Source organism: Medicago sativa, chromosome 5, assembly GCF_051527215.1.
Source record: "Medicago sativa cultivar Bolivia chromosome 5, Bolivia_mono, whole genome shotgun sequence".
Lineage (NCBI taxonomy): Eukaryota > Viridiplantae > Streptophyta > Magnoliopsida > Fabales > Fabaceae > Medicago > Medicago sativa.
Genome location: NC_140753.1, coordinates 28197482 through 28215538, shown reverse-complemented (window position 1 = coordinate 28215538; position 18057 = coordinate 28197482). Strand labels below are relative to the sequence as shown.

The 18057-nt window shown below is 30.8% G+C and overlaps 1 protein-coding gene and 1 non-coding gene across 2 annotated transcripts; one reads left to right on the top strand and one right to left on the bottom strand.

The window, feature by feature from the left end:
• Positions 1–7500: 7500 nt before the first annotated feature.
• Positions 7501–7574, bottom strand: TRNAN-GUU (transfer RNA asparagine (anticodon GUU)). Its single transcript has one exon. It is a non-coding gene; the product is annotated as a tRNA-Asn (tRNA).
• A 5125-nt stretch (positions 7575–12699) lies between these two features.
• On the top strand, positions 12700–15963 carry LOC146921532 (myb family transcription factor PHL8-like). Its single transcript, XM_085714921.1, has 6 exons — positions 12700–14092; positions 14209–14285; positions 14378–14435; positions 14678–14753; positions 14865–14934; positions 15188–15963. Exons 1-6 carry the CDS (start codon positions 13975–13977, stop codon positions 15845–15847), a joined length of 1059 nt encoding a protein of 352 aa, XP_085571047.1. The 5' UTR covers positions 12700–13974; the 3' UTR covers positions 15848–15963.
• Positions 15964–18057: the final 2094 nt, after the last annotated feature.

Sequence of the window (18057 nt, the reverse complement as noted above, 5' to 3'; positions counted from 1 at the left end):
TTATTTTTGGTATTTTAAGTGGGAATAGTTTTTTTACTAAGTTACTATTGAGTTGGGGTAATTATTTAAGAGACGGTAATTATTTGTTATTTTGACGGTTAAGTGTGTAGTAACTTTGGTAAATTAGTTGGTAAGAATATTGAGCTCATTAAGACAATTAGAGACTTAAGCCCATTTATGTGTTGATTATATAAACACAACCCTTGTGAGAAAATTAGTTCATCACATTCATTCACTCATTTTACAAACATTTTGAGAGAGAGGTAGAGAGAGAAAGTGGATCAAGAAGAGAAAAGAGGAGCTATAGGGAGAGAGCTTAAGATTGAAGGCTAGGAGCTAAAGTAATCTAAAGGGGGAGAGCTTGGGATTTAAGTGCTTTTGTGATAATTTGTGATTTTGAATGATGAAATTCGTGCTCCTAATTCATTTGAATTTATGGGTATGATAAACTTCATGAAATTGATGTGTTATGTGCTTAAAACTCGTAGTTGTTGTTGTTGTTGATAAGTTATTTTGCTGACTTTTGCTGAAATTGATGATAATGAAGTTGTTGTTGTTGATTGTTGGTGAATTCATGCTTACATGTTATGAATGTTGTTAATAATGATAATTCAAGGATTGAGTAATGATAATTCAAGTGATTGTTGTTGTTGTGTTGAATTTTGGAGAATCAAAGTGTCGTGTTGTTGAAACTTGATTTATTTTTTACTTTGAAAATTAATTGAATTCATTTTTAAGCTATTTTGAGGGTTGTGAAATGAGCCTATTTGACGTGTATAAGTCTTGGATGATGACTTTAATGGTTTTGGGAAATGGGGGAATCAAAATAAGCACTTTTGGGGCGTTTTGGGCGAAAATCCGAGGCGAGAACACACCAAACAGCGTCTTTCGCAACGCTGCCGCCTGCACCGGGGCGCTAGGCGCCCAGTCACAAAGAGCCAGCGATGGGCGCTGCAGTCCTGGCGCTAGGCGCCCTGTCAGGGACAACAATCAATGTTGTCTCGCGTCGGGTGCTTGCGGGAAACACGTGTGATTCCTAGGCGATCTTTGGAGGGTATTCTTTTGCTGTTTTAACTAATATACTTGTTGGAACATAATATGCATATACTTGCTTTGGATTTCATAAATGAGAGGAAACTTGGATTTTTGAGACGAACTTGTTTTGAGAAAATCGAACAATGAACTTTCTTAAGAACAATGGTGATGTTTTGACTTCTCTACTATAATGGCAGACTTATAAGAAGTATGTAGGCTTGTTATAGGAATACCATGGAACTTTAATTTTGGCAAAATCGACGTTTTGTGATAAAATGAGACGAACTTAGGTGAATTTTGGAATTAATCGAAATTGGCCTATGAAACGTATATGTATATACTACTGCACTCATATGTAACTTGTGTATGTATTTGGTTGAGGCGTTTGAACTTGATTACTTTATTTTGGTGAGATAATCGGAAAATGCTAGTTTTATAACACATAGACGAACTTTGTCAAATTGATATTTTTGGACGGATAACTTGTAGGAAACTTTGGATTCATGCTTATAAAGTAGAATGGGAATGAAATAATGTAGGTTGAGTGTTTGAGATGATGAATATCATGGGGGTGCTTAGTTGTCCATCTTTGTTGAGAAACTTGAACTCGAAATGATGATGTTTCTTTAAGGTGAAAGATGTTTATTTCAAAGATGATTCTTTTAGTGAATTTGATTCAATAATATGGTGATGACTCTTGTTTGAATTTTGACTCGTTGATTGTGTGGATTGTAAAACTTGATAATGCCTATCGTGTTGATTATGAGGAAATGTAATTGGAGGTGTCTTTTACATTTTTGGTGATTATATAGTTGGTGTTAGGCGCATTGTATAATCTTACTTGAAGTCCATGCATCATAGTCATATTGAGTCATATGAGAAATGTAAAAGGATGTGTACTTTTACATAGGTGAAATACATAGGAGGAGGTGTACTCTTGCGTGGGTGTGGATTCAAACGTTAACATTATCTCCGAAATCCTATGGTACCACATGCATCTAGAGGAATCTAGAACACTGCATGCATTTATTGATTGGTGAGTCGAGTCGTGCTTGAATATATGTTAATCGGTGTATATTTGCATTAGTGGATTCTTTGGTGATTGTTGTGTACACTTGAACAAGGTAAATTGTATGCTTTGCTTAAGTGTACTTTTACACTTGTTGGCTTATGATGATGTTGAATTTATTAATCATGTGAAATTAAATGATGTTATTTATTTTCATTTGATTATGTTTAACTGTGAATTGTAAACTAACCCACAGTAGTCGTTTGGTTGACCGTCTACCTTATCCTTATGGATGGGTAGACGACGTGCATAACTAGTTGTTTTGCTTGATGAGTTGCTTGAGGATAGCTTGGACGCTACCTCGTTTATTATTTTTGGTGTCGTAGTCTCTAGGGCTCTGATTAGGGGTTGGTCTTGGATTTTTACCTTTATTATGTTAGTTGGAGATTTTTGAGACTATGTATTGTTGATGACATTTGTAGTATGTTGACATGGCTAATTAGAGACTTATTTTATTATGGATGATTGTTGAGATGATTTATTTAAATGTAGATGTAAATAATGTTTTTATTCCGCTACAATGTTTTGGAAAAAAAATATTAATGCATGCTTGGTGATTTATCGAATAAGTAACATCTAAATTCTTTATATGATTATATCATTAGTGTAATTTATCGCTTTTAGAGTTTAGGGTGTTACAAAAAGTGACTGGAGCACACGGAAAGGGTGGCTCAATCATGTTCATCTTTACTGGAGTTTTGTCATTTGAGGAAAAATGCACATCATTGCTATGAAAATTTGGGGTTTTGGGCATTTGATTAGGAAGATGATAGCAATTTAAAACCAGAAACAATTTTTATTCCTCCGATAATCTAAACTTAAAATTAAACTTTAAAAATGAGTGAATTGACTCTTGTCGTCTATTAACTTAATTTTAGATGAAAAAAATGTCATTTATCATTTTCTCATGTCATTTTCGTCCTTTTGGTCAATTTGCATTTGAATTTTCAAGCTTCAAATCATGATTTTATTTCATTATAAGTTCTTAGAGTTCAAATTGATGGTCTTTCATTCATGTACTCTTATTAATTTTATATTTGATGTTTGAAAATTGATATGCAAACAGATAAAAAGGACGAAAACGATATAGAAAAAGAAAAAAAAACCATACAAACTTACTTGAACCTAAGTTAAAGGACGTTGAGAGTCATTTTACCTAAAAAATAAATAAAAACTTTGACTTGAAATTGTGGGTTTTCAATTTTCTTGAAGAGGAATAGATTTACCGAGGTTTTTCACATTCTCGAGAGCGAATAAAAACTAGGTTTCTTCTTCCTAAAAGTTGATAACTATCAACCGGAATTAATTTGAGTAATGTGAATTGAAATGTTATGTTCACATAGATGATACTCCCTCCGTTCCTTTTTAATTGTCACTTTTAGAGAAATTTTTTTTTCCTATTTAACTGTCACTTTCAAAGTTCAATGCAACATTGAATGTTGTTTTACCAATATTACCGTTAGATATTTATTACGGAGAGAGAAACATATGAAATGAAATATTAAATTAATAATCGTTATAGTAAAAGTAAAAATAATTGTATCAAAAGTAGTAACATTTATTAATTGTCTTGGTTTGTGTAAAATGTCAAAAAATGATAATTAAAAAGGAACGGATGTAGTACATGTTTATGACTAATAAGATTTTTTAAGGAACTTATGACTAATGTTATGTTTACGATCAGAAGCTAGACCCACAATTCCTCTTCAATGGGTTTTGATCTTCAAAGATAGTGAAGTTGAAGTTTTGGGAGGATTTGAATAAGTGCTTCATTAAGTTATTAACCTCCCAAAACTCAAAACAATTTCAATGTCCTTCTATCTTAATTGTTTTGTCAATCTTGAGGTGTGACACAATGCAAGTGTGGTGTCGGCCAATGTGTGAGCGGGTAGACGAAGAGTAATTTTGGTGGACTTTACAAAAAGAACAAATATTCCTATTAGTAATGCTAATTAAAAGGTTTCATGAATGTTGTGTTTACGATAATTGATTTTGTCATTTAAAAAGGTCTAACGGCGCAGCTTATTACCCGCTTGCCTTCTATTCATGTGTGTAAGTAATATTGATAGTAAATATTATAAATCTAGTTTGATAATGAGTTTATAAATTGTAGTTAGTTATCACCTAAAAACCATTTTTGTAACGATTGTCTTGTCTTAGACTTAACTCAAAATTTAATATTGTCTATATTCTGATATGATAAGAAACACAATGAAAATTGATAACTATTAAACACTGATCTAGTTGGATCTCCTAGAGAAGGCTAAATACTCAACTTTTCAAGACCTCAACAATTGAAACCTATACCATTATAAACCTCATAGGTCTTTGATACATAATTTTCAAGCTTCCTAATTATCCGGATTATGTCTTCACTAGCATTCATTATTGCCCGACACAAATTAAGCATGCGACGATCAAAAAAATTAAAGTCATGTAACAATCTTTTAGGGCAAAAACAAAGCTTCATGCCTACTTTAGCCCTTATTGAAAAAAATAAAATTTATTCACTCACCTAGTGACATATTGCTCACGTCATTTTCTCTAATAAGTGACCAAGTTTTACAATTTTTTTTTTTTGAGTAAATAAAATTTCAATTATTCCATGGTGGGATATTGACAAGTTCCTTTTGGTGATTCTTCTCATCTTAACTTTCACCGCTTTTGGATTTGTGAGATCTTCCTTGATTGGGGTCCTTTGAAATTGAAAGAGTAATAATTGATGAAACAACTTTTGCTTAAATGACTTTTGATATTCACTTGACCTTCTCCAACTGATGTTAATAAAAATACTACATGCATGGGTCCCTTTGGCTTTAGCAATTGCATCATATCATGGAATCTCCTTTAGTTGTTTTGGAATATATTAAAGCACAAGAAAAAGAATTTCAAGTACACCAGCTGTGGTGAAAGAGGAATACCTTCTAAATACTCTCTCCTTTCCTGTCTTTCAAATATTTGGGTTACATTATACCACCACAACAACCAATATTGATGTCACAAGTTAGATATTCAGATCTTAAACTAGATATCCATTCAATTGGATCATTGCTGAGACCCTATTTATGTGATTACTTTTGGTTATAATTTATACATAAGATAAGATGGAGTACTATATGTTAAAGACATCTTTTTCCGTCCTATAAAATTTCTCGCGCGTCATATGTTGTTCGGATTATAAACTCCAAACGGCATACATATCATATGAAATCCCCCAAAGCACGTTAAACATTTTAGATTATAGAATCTGAAAATGGTGTAGAAGAAACTCATAGGATGGAAAAAAATAATAATCTCTCCTTAACTATACAATTATCACAATTGTTCGTACACGGTGGATTTTGTTAAATTGTACTAGTTCTTGTCTTATACACCCTCCGTTCACTAATATAAGCAAAAATTAACATTTTAGATTCATTCATTAAATGATGTATTTGGTCTATAATAAAGACCATATACATCATTAATTGAATGAATGTAAAATGTAAATTTTTGCTTATAACAGTGACCAGAGGGTGTATGAAGAAAAAAAAAAGTCAAAAAGACCAATGAAATTATTAAATGCTATCATTTTGATATTTTTTTCTAAATATGACCCTACATTAAATACTATAATTAAGAAATGGTAAGAATTCAATTACATAAAATAGATGCATCTATTTTCGGTGACCATATAGCTCAGTTTGTAGCAACATTGCGATATGCAGTGGCTTCGAATCTTAGATTCCCCATTTATTTAACTTAACTAGTGAATTTTTAGTCACTAGATCACTTGACCAAATAACAGATGCATTTCAATTTTATATTTTTTCTAAGTGAAAGCAACTTATTTCATTTCATCATGAATGAGAGAAGAATACAAGAATTCATGACATGAATGGTTAGACTCTAATATGGACGCTCTTGGTAAATTATCGGTGACTCAATTTGCTTATCTCATATCAAAAGCTAGATGATAACTAGCATTTTAACAAATAAGATCCCAACAATGAGTAAGTAAATATCCAAACTCATTTTAACCTCGTATAGTATGGAGAAGGGATTTAACAATATTTAGGTTTAAAGGGCAGTACTATCTTCCAATGAAGTCCTTACGTTAGCATTAAAATATAAACTCATGCATTGTGAAATATATACCGTATTATTATCAATTAGACAAACATTCGTCAATTAATTAACACATTTTCTTAGTTCACAATATAAAATGTTGTTATTTCTTGAAAAATCTCTTTCAATTCAACCTACTTTATTCTTTTGTTCTCACTTTTTTCTTTTATCAAGTTAATGGAAATGTCAAGAATTCTTTATCTACAAAATAAAAAATAATTTACAAATAAAAACTTAAATCTACTCATAAACAACCCTAATTGTTTTGCCTAAAAAAGAAAAAAGAATTTTTTTTAATTGGTATTCTAGAGTTTTGTTTGGTACTATCAACGCAAAATTAGATCAAAATTTCAATTCACTTCAAAATAATATATGAATAGTGTTAGTAACACATTCTTCAACACACAATTTTAACACACTCTTTATCCATGGTTCACATTCAAATGAGTTAGTGAGTCTCATTTAAATTTCAATATCAATAAAAAATATTTTTTTTTTTTAAAAACATGTGTTATAAAAGCATGTTGCTAACAACCTAACACTCTTCATATTTAAAAAACATGCCATTAAGTGATTAGAGGTTCTTGTGAAAGAAAAAAAAAAGTGAGGTATCATACTCAATAAAACTAAGATACCAAAACTCAATAAAACTCTAAGATTGCAAAAGGTGTCCAAAAAAAACCTCATTACACTCCTTTATCTTTTTCCTTCTTTCCATTTATAATTGGTGGATAGTTTCCTTTTTTACTTTTTTGTCTTTAGCTTGGATATAGATCACACCATTAAAGTATGCATTTTCTTTAGAATAATTTCTTTATGGGACTTTAATGAAGAGTACTAAGACGTAAGCACTGTGGATTACTCTTGTTTTTCTGGGTACATTTTTTTTTTCCTTCTTCATGTTATAATAAATAATTTATTAAAAAAATGTTATGATAAAGAAATGTGCACGACCACATATTGCTTGATCTGACGGTCGTAGTTTTAACGTAACGACTATTTCAAAATCAGAATTTTAATTACAATTTTAAATAATTAAATAGAAAAAGTATAATTTGTGTTTTAAATCCAAAAACACTAGAAGGAGGGGTTGATCTGACGGTCGTAGTTTTAAATCAGAATTTTTTTTTAATTTTTTAATTACAATTTTAAATAATTTAAATAGAAAAAGTATAATTTGTAAATAGAAAAAGTATAATTTGTGTTTTAAATTTAAATCCAAAAAAACGCTTGAAGAATTTGTAAATAGAAAAAGTATAATTTGTGTTTTAAATTTAAATCCAAAAAAACGCTAGAAGGAGGGGTTGAACCTCCGACCTTGTGGTTAACAGCCACACGCTCTAACCAACTGAGCTATTCCAGCTGTTTGCAAAATATTCGATTAATTTATAAATAAATTAAAGTTTCACATGAAACAAGATATGATACAAAAAGGCAATAACGTAGTGAGACACAATGTTTCACAATTTAAAAACAACACAGATATTTAATCGACCAAAGATCTAGGCATCAATACACTTTAAGAAATTATTCTTTCAAAAAAAAAAAAATACACTTTAAGAAATTAGAAATCAATTGGGCATTATGTAACCAATAACGTATCATAACAATTAAACTAATTTTTCCACACATGATAAGTGGATGACGAACCACAATCTTTAAACATATCCAATCAAGGATTTTATCTTTAGCTTTTGAAGGCACATATCAACTATATGAAATCTCTAAATTGGCCAAATTCACTATGATTTTTATGGGTAGTTACGATGAATTTGAAATGAAGTTAATTATATTATGTTTGCATGATTTTACAAGTAAAATTGATATAGAAAGTGCTGTGAAATTTTCAATCCAATGCAAATAGTACTTTTTTTACCACTTTCAGTCAAATTGAAGTTTTGAGAAAAAAATTAATTTTAATAAATTAGAAGCTAATCATTAATATTCTTACTAAAATCACATTTCACCGAACTACAATTTCAATAAAGATGTACTCCAAAGTATAACTTAGTTGGTAGCGACAATACAATATGTAGGTTGGGGTTCGAGCTCAAAATTATTTATTTCGACCGAGATTGATATATAGTATCAATAATTTGATGCATTCATGCAATTCTGAGGTTGTTGGATAGAGATCGAACAATCTTAAATTTAAGGTAGGTATCTACTTATATATAAGAAAGGAAATGCCCCTTGAAATTACCAATTTGCCCCTATGAGGGGCATTTTGGTAATTCAATTATTGGAAGTGGTTTTTTTTTTTTTTAAGGTTTGGCCTATGAATTTCCATTTTTGCCCCTAACCAATTTTTTTTAATTATTTTCTAATTTTTATATTTTTAATAACATTTAATTATTTTCCAATTTTTATATTTTTAACTATTTTTCAATTTTTCCTCCCAAATTCAGTTTCTTCTACATTGCCGTTGTGGGAGATTAATGTATCGTTTGACCCAACTTTTTTCAAACTTCTCTACATTTTTAAGGAGAAGTTAGGCCGAATACAATATCAATTAAGTACTTACTAAAAAAAGTACTTTTTTTGAACGCATAAAATTGAATGGAATGAGCTTTGACCAGAAGCTGTTGAATGTTACTTTAAAAAACTACTTCTCGACAAGTTTTTTTTTTTTTTTTAAGGTTTGGCCTATGAATTTCCATTTTTGCCCCTAACCAATTTTTTTAATTATTTTCTTATTTTTATATTTTTAACTATTTTTCAATTTTTTCTCCCAAATTCAATTGCTTCTACATTGTCTTTGTGGGAGATTAAGGTATCGTTTGACCCGACTTTTTTCAAACTTCTCTACATTTTTAAGGAGAAGTTAGGCCGAATACAATATCAATTAATTACTTACTAAAAAAAGTACTTTTTTTGAACGCATAAAATTGAATGGAATGAGCTTTGACCAGAAGCTGTTGAATGTTACTTTAAAAAACTACTTCTCGACAATTTATTTCACAAGCACCTCTTTTCAACTCACGCCGGGAACTTTTTCTTTATTTTTTAATATTATATTTCATTATGTTTTTTTCTTCCATTTAACTTTTTTTTAACCGTTCCATTAATTTTTTAAGGAGATTCCATTTAATTTTATTACCTTTTTTTCAAAGGAATTTTATTATCTTTTTATCACTTATATATTTAATTTCAATATCGTTTAATCATCACAATCTCACAAATATTTTTATTCACGATGTCATTTAATGATCCCAAATATTTTTATCTCCTTTCTTCAATCTCGCGAATATATACACACATTAACGTTTAGAGTAATATTTTATGTCCGTCTGTCTGTTTTTTTGTTACGCTAATGCATGTAATTTTTTTAGTGTTGCTTGGTTGAGTGCTACCTCACCAATTTTTTTAACTATATTCCAATTTTTATATTTTTAAAAACTTTTAACTATTTTACAATTTTTTATTTTTAACTATTTAAAACTAAGTTGATGGTTCATGGTTTTTAAGGTTTATATTTTGACATATTATAATGATTCACAATTATCCGTCATTTTACCATCTATCCTTTCAATGTAATCTTTCAGACTGAATATTACTAAGCATATGTGAAGAGACTGAATATTGCTCAGTTGATATTACTTTTTTGATGTCAAAGAGATTTTTTATTTTTTAACGGTCAAAATATTAATAACCAAGTTCCTACACAAGACGCTAAAGAGTTTAATGTGTTTCTTTCGTTCATTTTGTGTCATGTAAATATTGGTGTTAATCCCTTTTTGGTAACTCTATGACAGTAGCGCTCACTTTTATAATTTTAACTATTATGTAATTTATGTTGTTTTCCTGCTCTTGATAAAGCTTTCATAAATATTTTGATAAAGTTTTTTAATTTTTGTGCAATATTCATTAATTTGTTCATTTTTCCTTCGGAACAATTTTTTTACAAAATACGTTACTGAACCCCATGCCTTAAACCATGCATCACAAATATTTGGATTATGCGAACTTCATTCTCAAATTTACTAAGAATGGTAATATTCCGTAATTTGAACATCTCTCCTTTAAAACAAGTTTTTAAAAGTGCGTATAATTCACATGAAATGACTCGATACTAAATTGCAGTTAATATCTGCCTTTGCTGTAGATCATGTGAAATGATTTATATACGTTGAAACTGAAAGGCAAAATGATATAAATCAAGTAGAGAGACATTCAACTATCTGTCTGATTCAGAAGTTTGTTCACCTGAAAGGAATGGATACTAAATTGCAGTTACTATCTACCTTTGTTGTAGATCATGTGAAGGGATTTATATACGTGGTACTAAATTGCAGTTAATATCTGCCTTTGCTAGGGGTGGCAAAAATACCCATGCCCATGGGTACCCGTGGGTAAAATCTGTCACGGGTATGGAGCGGGTAGCTAAACTGGTATCCACGGGTATAATAAACGGGTATTTGACTACCCATTATTATATGGACATAGACACGGATTGGATTGTATCCATACCTATGGGTACCCATACCCGATAATAAATTAAGTAAATTACTAATATATCTTTATATATCATATCTTATTACTTAAAGTTGGTACCTTATTGAAGAAAATTTTATCCCCCACCTAAAAATCCTCAATAATAACCTATTTTTATTTTAAATTTTTTTAATTCATCTTATTAAGTTCACCATTTCTACTTCATTCACATCATAAAACATATAGATTATATAAGAATCATGAATTTTCTATGAATTATGTATGATTAATGAAATTTGAGTGGATTATGTATGGATGTTTAAAAGTTGAAGTTTTTTGGTAATTAAAAAAAGTTATTATTTGTACCAAAAAATAAATAAATTCAAAACTCCATAGGTACCCATGTATACCTCAATACCCACGGGTACCGGTATAGTGAGTACCCACGAGGATACGGGGCGGGCACGGGTATCATACTTATCCAACGGGGCGGGGACGGGTATCATATTATCCGTACCCATGGGTATCCATTGACATCCCTAGCCTTTGATGTAGATAATGTGAAAAGATTTATATACGTTGAAGCTAAAACACAAAATGATATATATTAGGTAGAGAGGCTTTCAGCTATCTATCTGATGCAGAAGTTTGTTCGCCTGAAAGAACTGGATACTAAATTGCAGTTACTGTCTTTGCTGTAGATCATGTGAAATGATTTATATATGTTGAAGCTGAAAGTCAAAATGATATAAATCAGGCAGCTTTGGTAATAGGGTTTTCATTGGTTTATAGATAGATATCAATTATTACTGGAAAAGTGTTTCTACCGCTGACAAAATATGTTTTCATTTGTTACTTGTGATCAAACCATTTTAAAGATTTAATTTTGTAATCCGTAATGCAAGAGTACTCTAAATATTGTATTATGGTTTATAATTATCTGTCATTTCACAATCTATCCTTCCAATATAATATTTTGTCAAATACGTTACTGAACCCCCGTGCGAAGCACGGGTTTGTAACTAGTGTTGCATTAAAAAAAACTACATTAAAATCTCAACGGATCAATCTCAACATAACAAACATCGATGAGTTGACTGCGTGAATGCGTCAATTAAAATCCAAAAGTACCACCATTAGAATAGATACTTTGCTACCTTTGCAGCTGAACAGCAAGAGGACAAACACAGAATAGTGATTGCAAATTGCAATAAGAATAGAAAACTTTTTTTTTTTTTGCCAGACTCATTATGCATATTTTGGTTCAAATCCAACTAAATCCTTGATGGAATACAGCTTTACATTGATGGATTAGATTATATTAGGTAAGGGTTATGTTAACTTGTGTCCTAAGGACACATGTTAAGGAACCCAAAAAAAGTAACTTTGTATTGGAAAACATAATATTTTAACTTTTTAGAAGTTGACTACACAACTTTTGATACGTATATTTCTATAATAAATTCCTTAACATGTGCCCTTGAGGGCACAAGTTAACATTTGTCATTAGGTAATAATATACATGACCCTACAAATTGATTGAATTAGTGCTTAGTAATGTCATGACAAGCACTAAACTGTTCTGTGGTGGTGATGGTCACTTGATTAACTTTGGGTTTGCAATTCTTTTGTATGGATAATCTAAAGAAATTATTACATTTAATGTCTTGACATACACGTATTCTATATTCTATTAGTGTCATTTTGATTGGTACTCCCATCTTAATCAAAAAATTAAATACTGCTTGGTAGTTTTCGTTCATCTCTATTACTCTCTTTGTTGAAACATTAAGGCCCTGGGACCAAAAATTTAGTCCTAGATTCTTTGATTCCTTTAACCCTGTATGGAACAAAAGGAATCTGCCAATTCCAACACAAACAAACATACCTCACAAAAAATCAAAATTCACATTTGAAAGAAATAATTGTGTTGAAATTTCTAGTGTAAGTGAATCCAGTTTCACATTGACCAAAATAGGTTAAGGGGTCATATATGACACGTGACTCACTTATTAGAGAGTGTTTTTATCTTCCAAGTCCTTAGCACCAAAAGTGTGTACTTCAATAGTTTCATCATTGTAAACAATCTAACTCACAAACAAGTCGATTAAATTTTTTTAAAAGTATTCGATCCAAGAATCGACTACTTTGAGGGGACCAATCCCACTGTCCACTTACAAGGGTTCCATTTAAAGTCAGAGCAAGGCTTTGCATGGGCTTGCTCACTAAAATTGGCATAAGGAGGAATCGAACCTGAGAGAGCAAACTCCAAGATCACAAACCAACTACTACGCCAACCCCAAATGGGTAAGTCGATTAAAAGTTGCATCAAGAAGTGATTCTCCTTCATTGTTTTTGGACTGGATAGTTCAATATTTCAAATAAAAAATTAAATGAAATGAAAATGAAATATTGATCTATATGGTGAGTGTGAAATTCATCTTGAATTCTTAAGAGTTTTATTGTTAGAGTAAAAAATTAATAGACTAATTCAAATTGATGTAACATTTTGAAGTCTACTTCAACAAATTTTGATGGACTATACATTGAAAATGCTCAGGTAATATCTTACTATTTTAGGTGAAAATATACTATCCTGATCTTTTATCGACTTAGCATATATTTGAATGGGCGTTTAGAATATTAAAATCGCGGTTAAAACTACCTTTACGCAAAAGCTATAAATAACAACTTATGGTTTTCACGGTGGAGAGGCTCTCAAACCTAAGTCTGGATGAGAAAACGTCAATCCAAAAAAACACTTAGAAGATTAATCTGAAATAGTTCTAGGTGCTCCCCGAACTCTCCAACAATGATCGATTAGTTTCAGTTTCAATCGCTAGATAAAAAAAAAATCCATAACAGCATTTCCATCATTATTTTCCTATATGCTTCTCAAGGCATCAAGAAAGTAGGACCCTGTATTAAATATGGTGGGCCTACCTAATTCATTATGGAATCAACCACACATAGAGTAAAGTGGGAAAACAAGAAAATAAAAACAAACTACACACTTTCCTTCTTTTCTCTCCTTTTAAGACTCAAAATTGAGCTGTTATACTTTCTCTCTTATTGCTCCATCATAGATTCTCTTCACCCCATTTAAGTCAAAGAAAAAAGTGTAGAAGGAATATTTTTAATTTATTTTTTTTAGAAGAAAAAAAAAAAAAGTAGGTATGAAATGGCTTATGGCATATATTCCTCCAACATAACCCCACTAATGTTTCCTGATATGAAGTGAGATCATAGAGCATAAAAAATTCACAACTTATAAAGAGAAACTTACTATACCTTCCATAATATTGATGCAAATCTAAAAGGACCAAAACATGCAGAATCAAAGTATGCATTTTGTTCTATCCACTGATGCAAAACCAAGGCTCAAATGGACTCCTGAACTTCACCAAAGATTCATTGATGCAATTAATCAACTTGGAGGTGCAGCTAGTAAGTACAAAACAAACTCAATAATGACCTTACTATTTTTTTTCATATTTTTATTACACTTTAGAGCATAAATGTTACTTAATGTATCATTCAAATTGTGTATGTTAATGTGGCAGAAGCAACACCAAAGAGTATTATGAGGGTGATGGAAATTCCAGGACTTACTTTGTACCATCTCAAGAGCCATTTACAGGTATTCCCATTTTTGTAATGATATTGTAATTTTTTGGTTATTTTTGTTGACTGAAGAAATTGTGACTTTTCATGTTTTTTTACTGGTTGTAGAAATATAGACTTGGGAAAAGCCAACAACTAGAAACCTACTCTGACAACAAAGAACAAGGTGATGACTTGTAGGGAAACATATTTACTTCAGTAACTGCGTCGCACAGTTTTCAATCTCGACCATCTCGTATCAAAATAGTGGTCGAGATTGTTTATAGACTAATTGATTTTGTTATTGTGTAATTTGAGCCGTCTGATTTTTAAATTATCGGTCAAATTGTTTACAACGTGTAAATGTGTGTGTTTGTTAATCCAAATGATTGATTATTTGGCATAACATTGATGGTCCTTTTGGTGCAGTGTACACAGAAACCAAGAGCTGTGATGAACAATGCAGCAGAGAAATCAGTCTTGGGGACCAGAATCAAATCACTGAGTAATAATTAGAGCTTTTATCAAATATTTGATTATGATTTTTTCTACAAAATAATTTTAGATTGAACTGGTATTAGCTAGAGATTTTATTTTCAAATTCTGTTTTTGCCAGAAACATGGAGATATCTCATGCTCTAGAAATGCAAGTGGAAGTAGAAAGGAAACTTAATGAACAAATTGAGGTAACATAAATAATGCAATATCATGATTAAAATTTGCTTCAATCATAATTCTAACTTCCAAGTACATTTTTGGATTGGCGGTGAGTTCAGTAGAATCATGGTGTGCTACCGTGATTTTGGTAAAAAAAAAATACACTTTAAGCTGCAACAAAATCACGCTGCCACCGTGATTTCATCACATATACATTGTGTATCCAAATATGCACTAAATGTTGCATAAGGACGTGTTAATCAATTTGGTTGTTCATTTCAGGTGCAGAAACATTTGCAGCTTCGAATCGAAGCTCAAGGAAAATATTTACAATCGGTACTAATGAAGGCGCAGGAGGCCCTCTCTGGATACAATTCTTCACCAATTGGAATAAAACTGACAAAAGACGAACTGTCTCAATTGGTTACTATGATCAACAATGCATGTCCAAGTTCTCCAATCTCAGATCTAACAGAATCAAGAGGGTTAAGTTTAAACTATGAGGAGAGGAAACAGGACAATGGAACTTCTTTGTGTTCATTGGAAAGTTCTTTGACATCTTCTGAAATCTCAGAAAGGGAAGATAAACATTCAATAGAAGAAATAGGAGACTTCAAAAATTCTAGTGCTATTTCACTTGAATTGCCACTAATGGCCATGCACTCAGAAGAGAAATCATTGTCGTGTCCAATGTCTGTGTCTGTGCTTCGTAGCGATAATTTAAGTAATGAAGTCAATGGGAGAAAGAGAAATGAAGAAACTAAATTTGATGGTAGCTATGTTGAGAATTATTCATTAAGAAAAAGAGGTGGCAACAAGTTGAAGAAAGCTAAGTTGTCAGAAAAGTTTGACTTGAATAGCCAATATCAGAATGACAAGGACTCAACAAGTTCAAAAACGTTACTAGACTTAAATTGCAGTTTAAACTTTTGTGAACCATGAAGATGGTTTATATAATTTTTAGATCAAATTCATGAAAGTATGTAGCACAATATCATAATTATAAAAGAAAAAATTTCATATAGTTTGTACTAAATATTATTAATCTCTTTGTCTCATTGTAATTGTCGCTTCTACATTTTTTTATTTTCTGTCTTAATATAATTATCACTTTATAATACAAATGCAACATTTATTCAATTTCACCCTACTTAATTTTTTTTTTGGTAGATAGACGAAATGACAAAACCATTATAAACTCACACACATAAGTGGAGGTACCGGGGTTCAAACTCCGGTCATGGCATCCGGTCTAACAATTTCGGCATTTTTGCCAGTTGAACTAGGACTTGTGGATACCCTACTTACCCTACTTGATTATTCTATTAACTACAATTAATAAAATCCACTTAAATAATCATATTATTAAGAATCGTGTACAACCTAAAAACGACAATTAAAATGAGAATAGTATAATAAAAAGAAATAATTGACTTTATAATTATTTTTTTCTTTTAAGATTGTTTTTTCTTTCAAGAATTGACTCTATAATATAACATGGTCACTAAAATAGGTATATTATATGGTGTGGAATAACTAACTACTCTCCCACCTTGATCCCTTTCTTGTTTCCATATCTTGGTGCTGAAATTGGGCCATAGAGTAACAATGTTCTGTTGGAATAATTTGGTAAAGGTTATCTAACAAAAAGAGGGTTATCCACTATTTAAATTAGTTCTCATTGTTAAATGTTAAGCCCTACCAAAATTTGATTTGGTAGCGTCTTATAACAATGATCATGATTCCACTTTGAATCGATTTTTACTTCAATGTAACTACACGACTAGTTGGATTAGGAATATTAGTTAACAATGTTATGAAAAGTTATTTTGGTGTAAATTAGATAAACCTACTTGGACCATCTTTTGGGAGGAAAGAAACCTATGACCAATAAAAGAAGAATGAATGATGAGTACAACCATGCGCACTGAAAAATATTTGATCATGTCAAACTTTATTTAGAAATTTTGTTAAAAGGATCTCATCTTGAAAATTTATTTACACTTTCATATGTGTTGGGCTGACCTATGCAAATATATATGGATAAAAAAAATCTTGAGAAGGAGTATATTTAAACGAATGGATAGACTAGTACTTAAGGTTTTTTTTTTTACTTATCTTAAGGGGAGATATGTTTATGTGTGAGTTGAGTTGTGTGTGTGAGTTAAAAATAAAAAATTCAATAACAAAATGGATATTGAACAAAATATAAATGAGACGGTCTATGTTATATTTTTTTTTTTATTAAAATGTTATGTCTAAATCACTTATGTAGTCCCCGACAATAATTCAATCGGATAGTTCTTTCAAAAGAAAAAATTTCAATCGGATAGTCGTATATACATTATTTAAATAAAGCAACATTTACAAAGTGTGTTGGCCAAACATTTCATGAGATAAAGAATTTGAATGAGACAAAAAAGGTAATAGACCAAACTCTTACAAATAAATAACATAAAGGACTAGTAATTTTGCCAAGAGAAAATGAAAAACAAGCTGAAATGATAAGGTAGAACCACTTACCTCCTTGATTTCCGGCCAGCAAACAATTTAATTGCCCAAATTGTAGTTTGTGATCAACTCGTGATAAAAATTGTCGCTATAAATAACATTTCATTTTCCTTAAAATCACTCTTCTGGTTCTATTTATAAGATAAAATTTAGTCAACAAAAGTTGACGTATTTAGTTAAAAATTAAGTTCAGATACATCAACTTTTGTTGACCTATCTTTCTCTTATTAATAATAATATAATACGAAGGCGTATACATTAATAGAGTAAGCTTTTTACATGTTAAACGGTAAATTACAAACATATCAATTTATAATTCATAAAACAACATTTTAACCGTGCAATTTTAGGTCTGAATCTAGTTTGTATTCCCTCCGGTCTCAAATATAAGAAAAGATTCCTTTTTTAGGTTCATTGAGTAGTTAATGTATCTGGTCTACATTGTAAAGCAAATACATTAATTATTCAATGAACCTAAAAAAGGAATTTTTTCTTATATTTGAGACCGGAGGGAGTACTTGTTAGTCTAGCGTTGACTTTAGCTCTTCACAATCACATGTTGGTGAAGACTCCAAATTAGTCGTTTGGATCCTTCCCTTTATCGTATTCATTAATTGTCAAGAATGCCCATACTACAAATA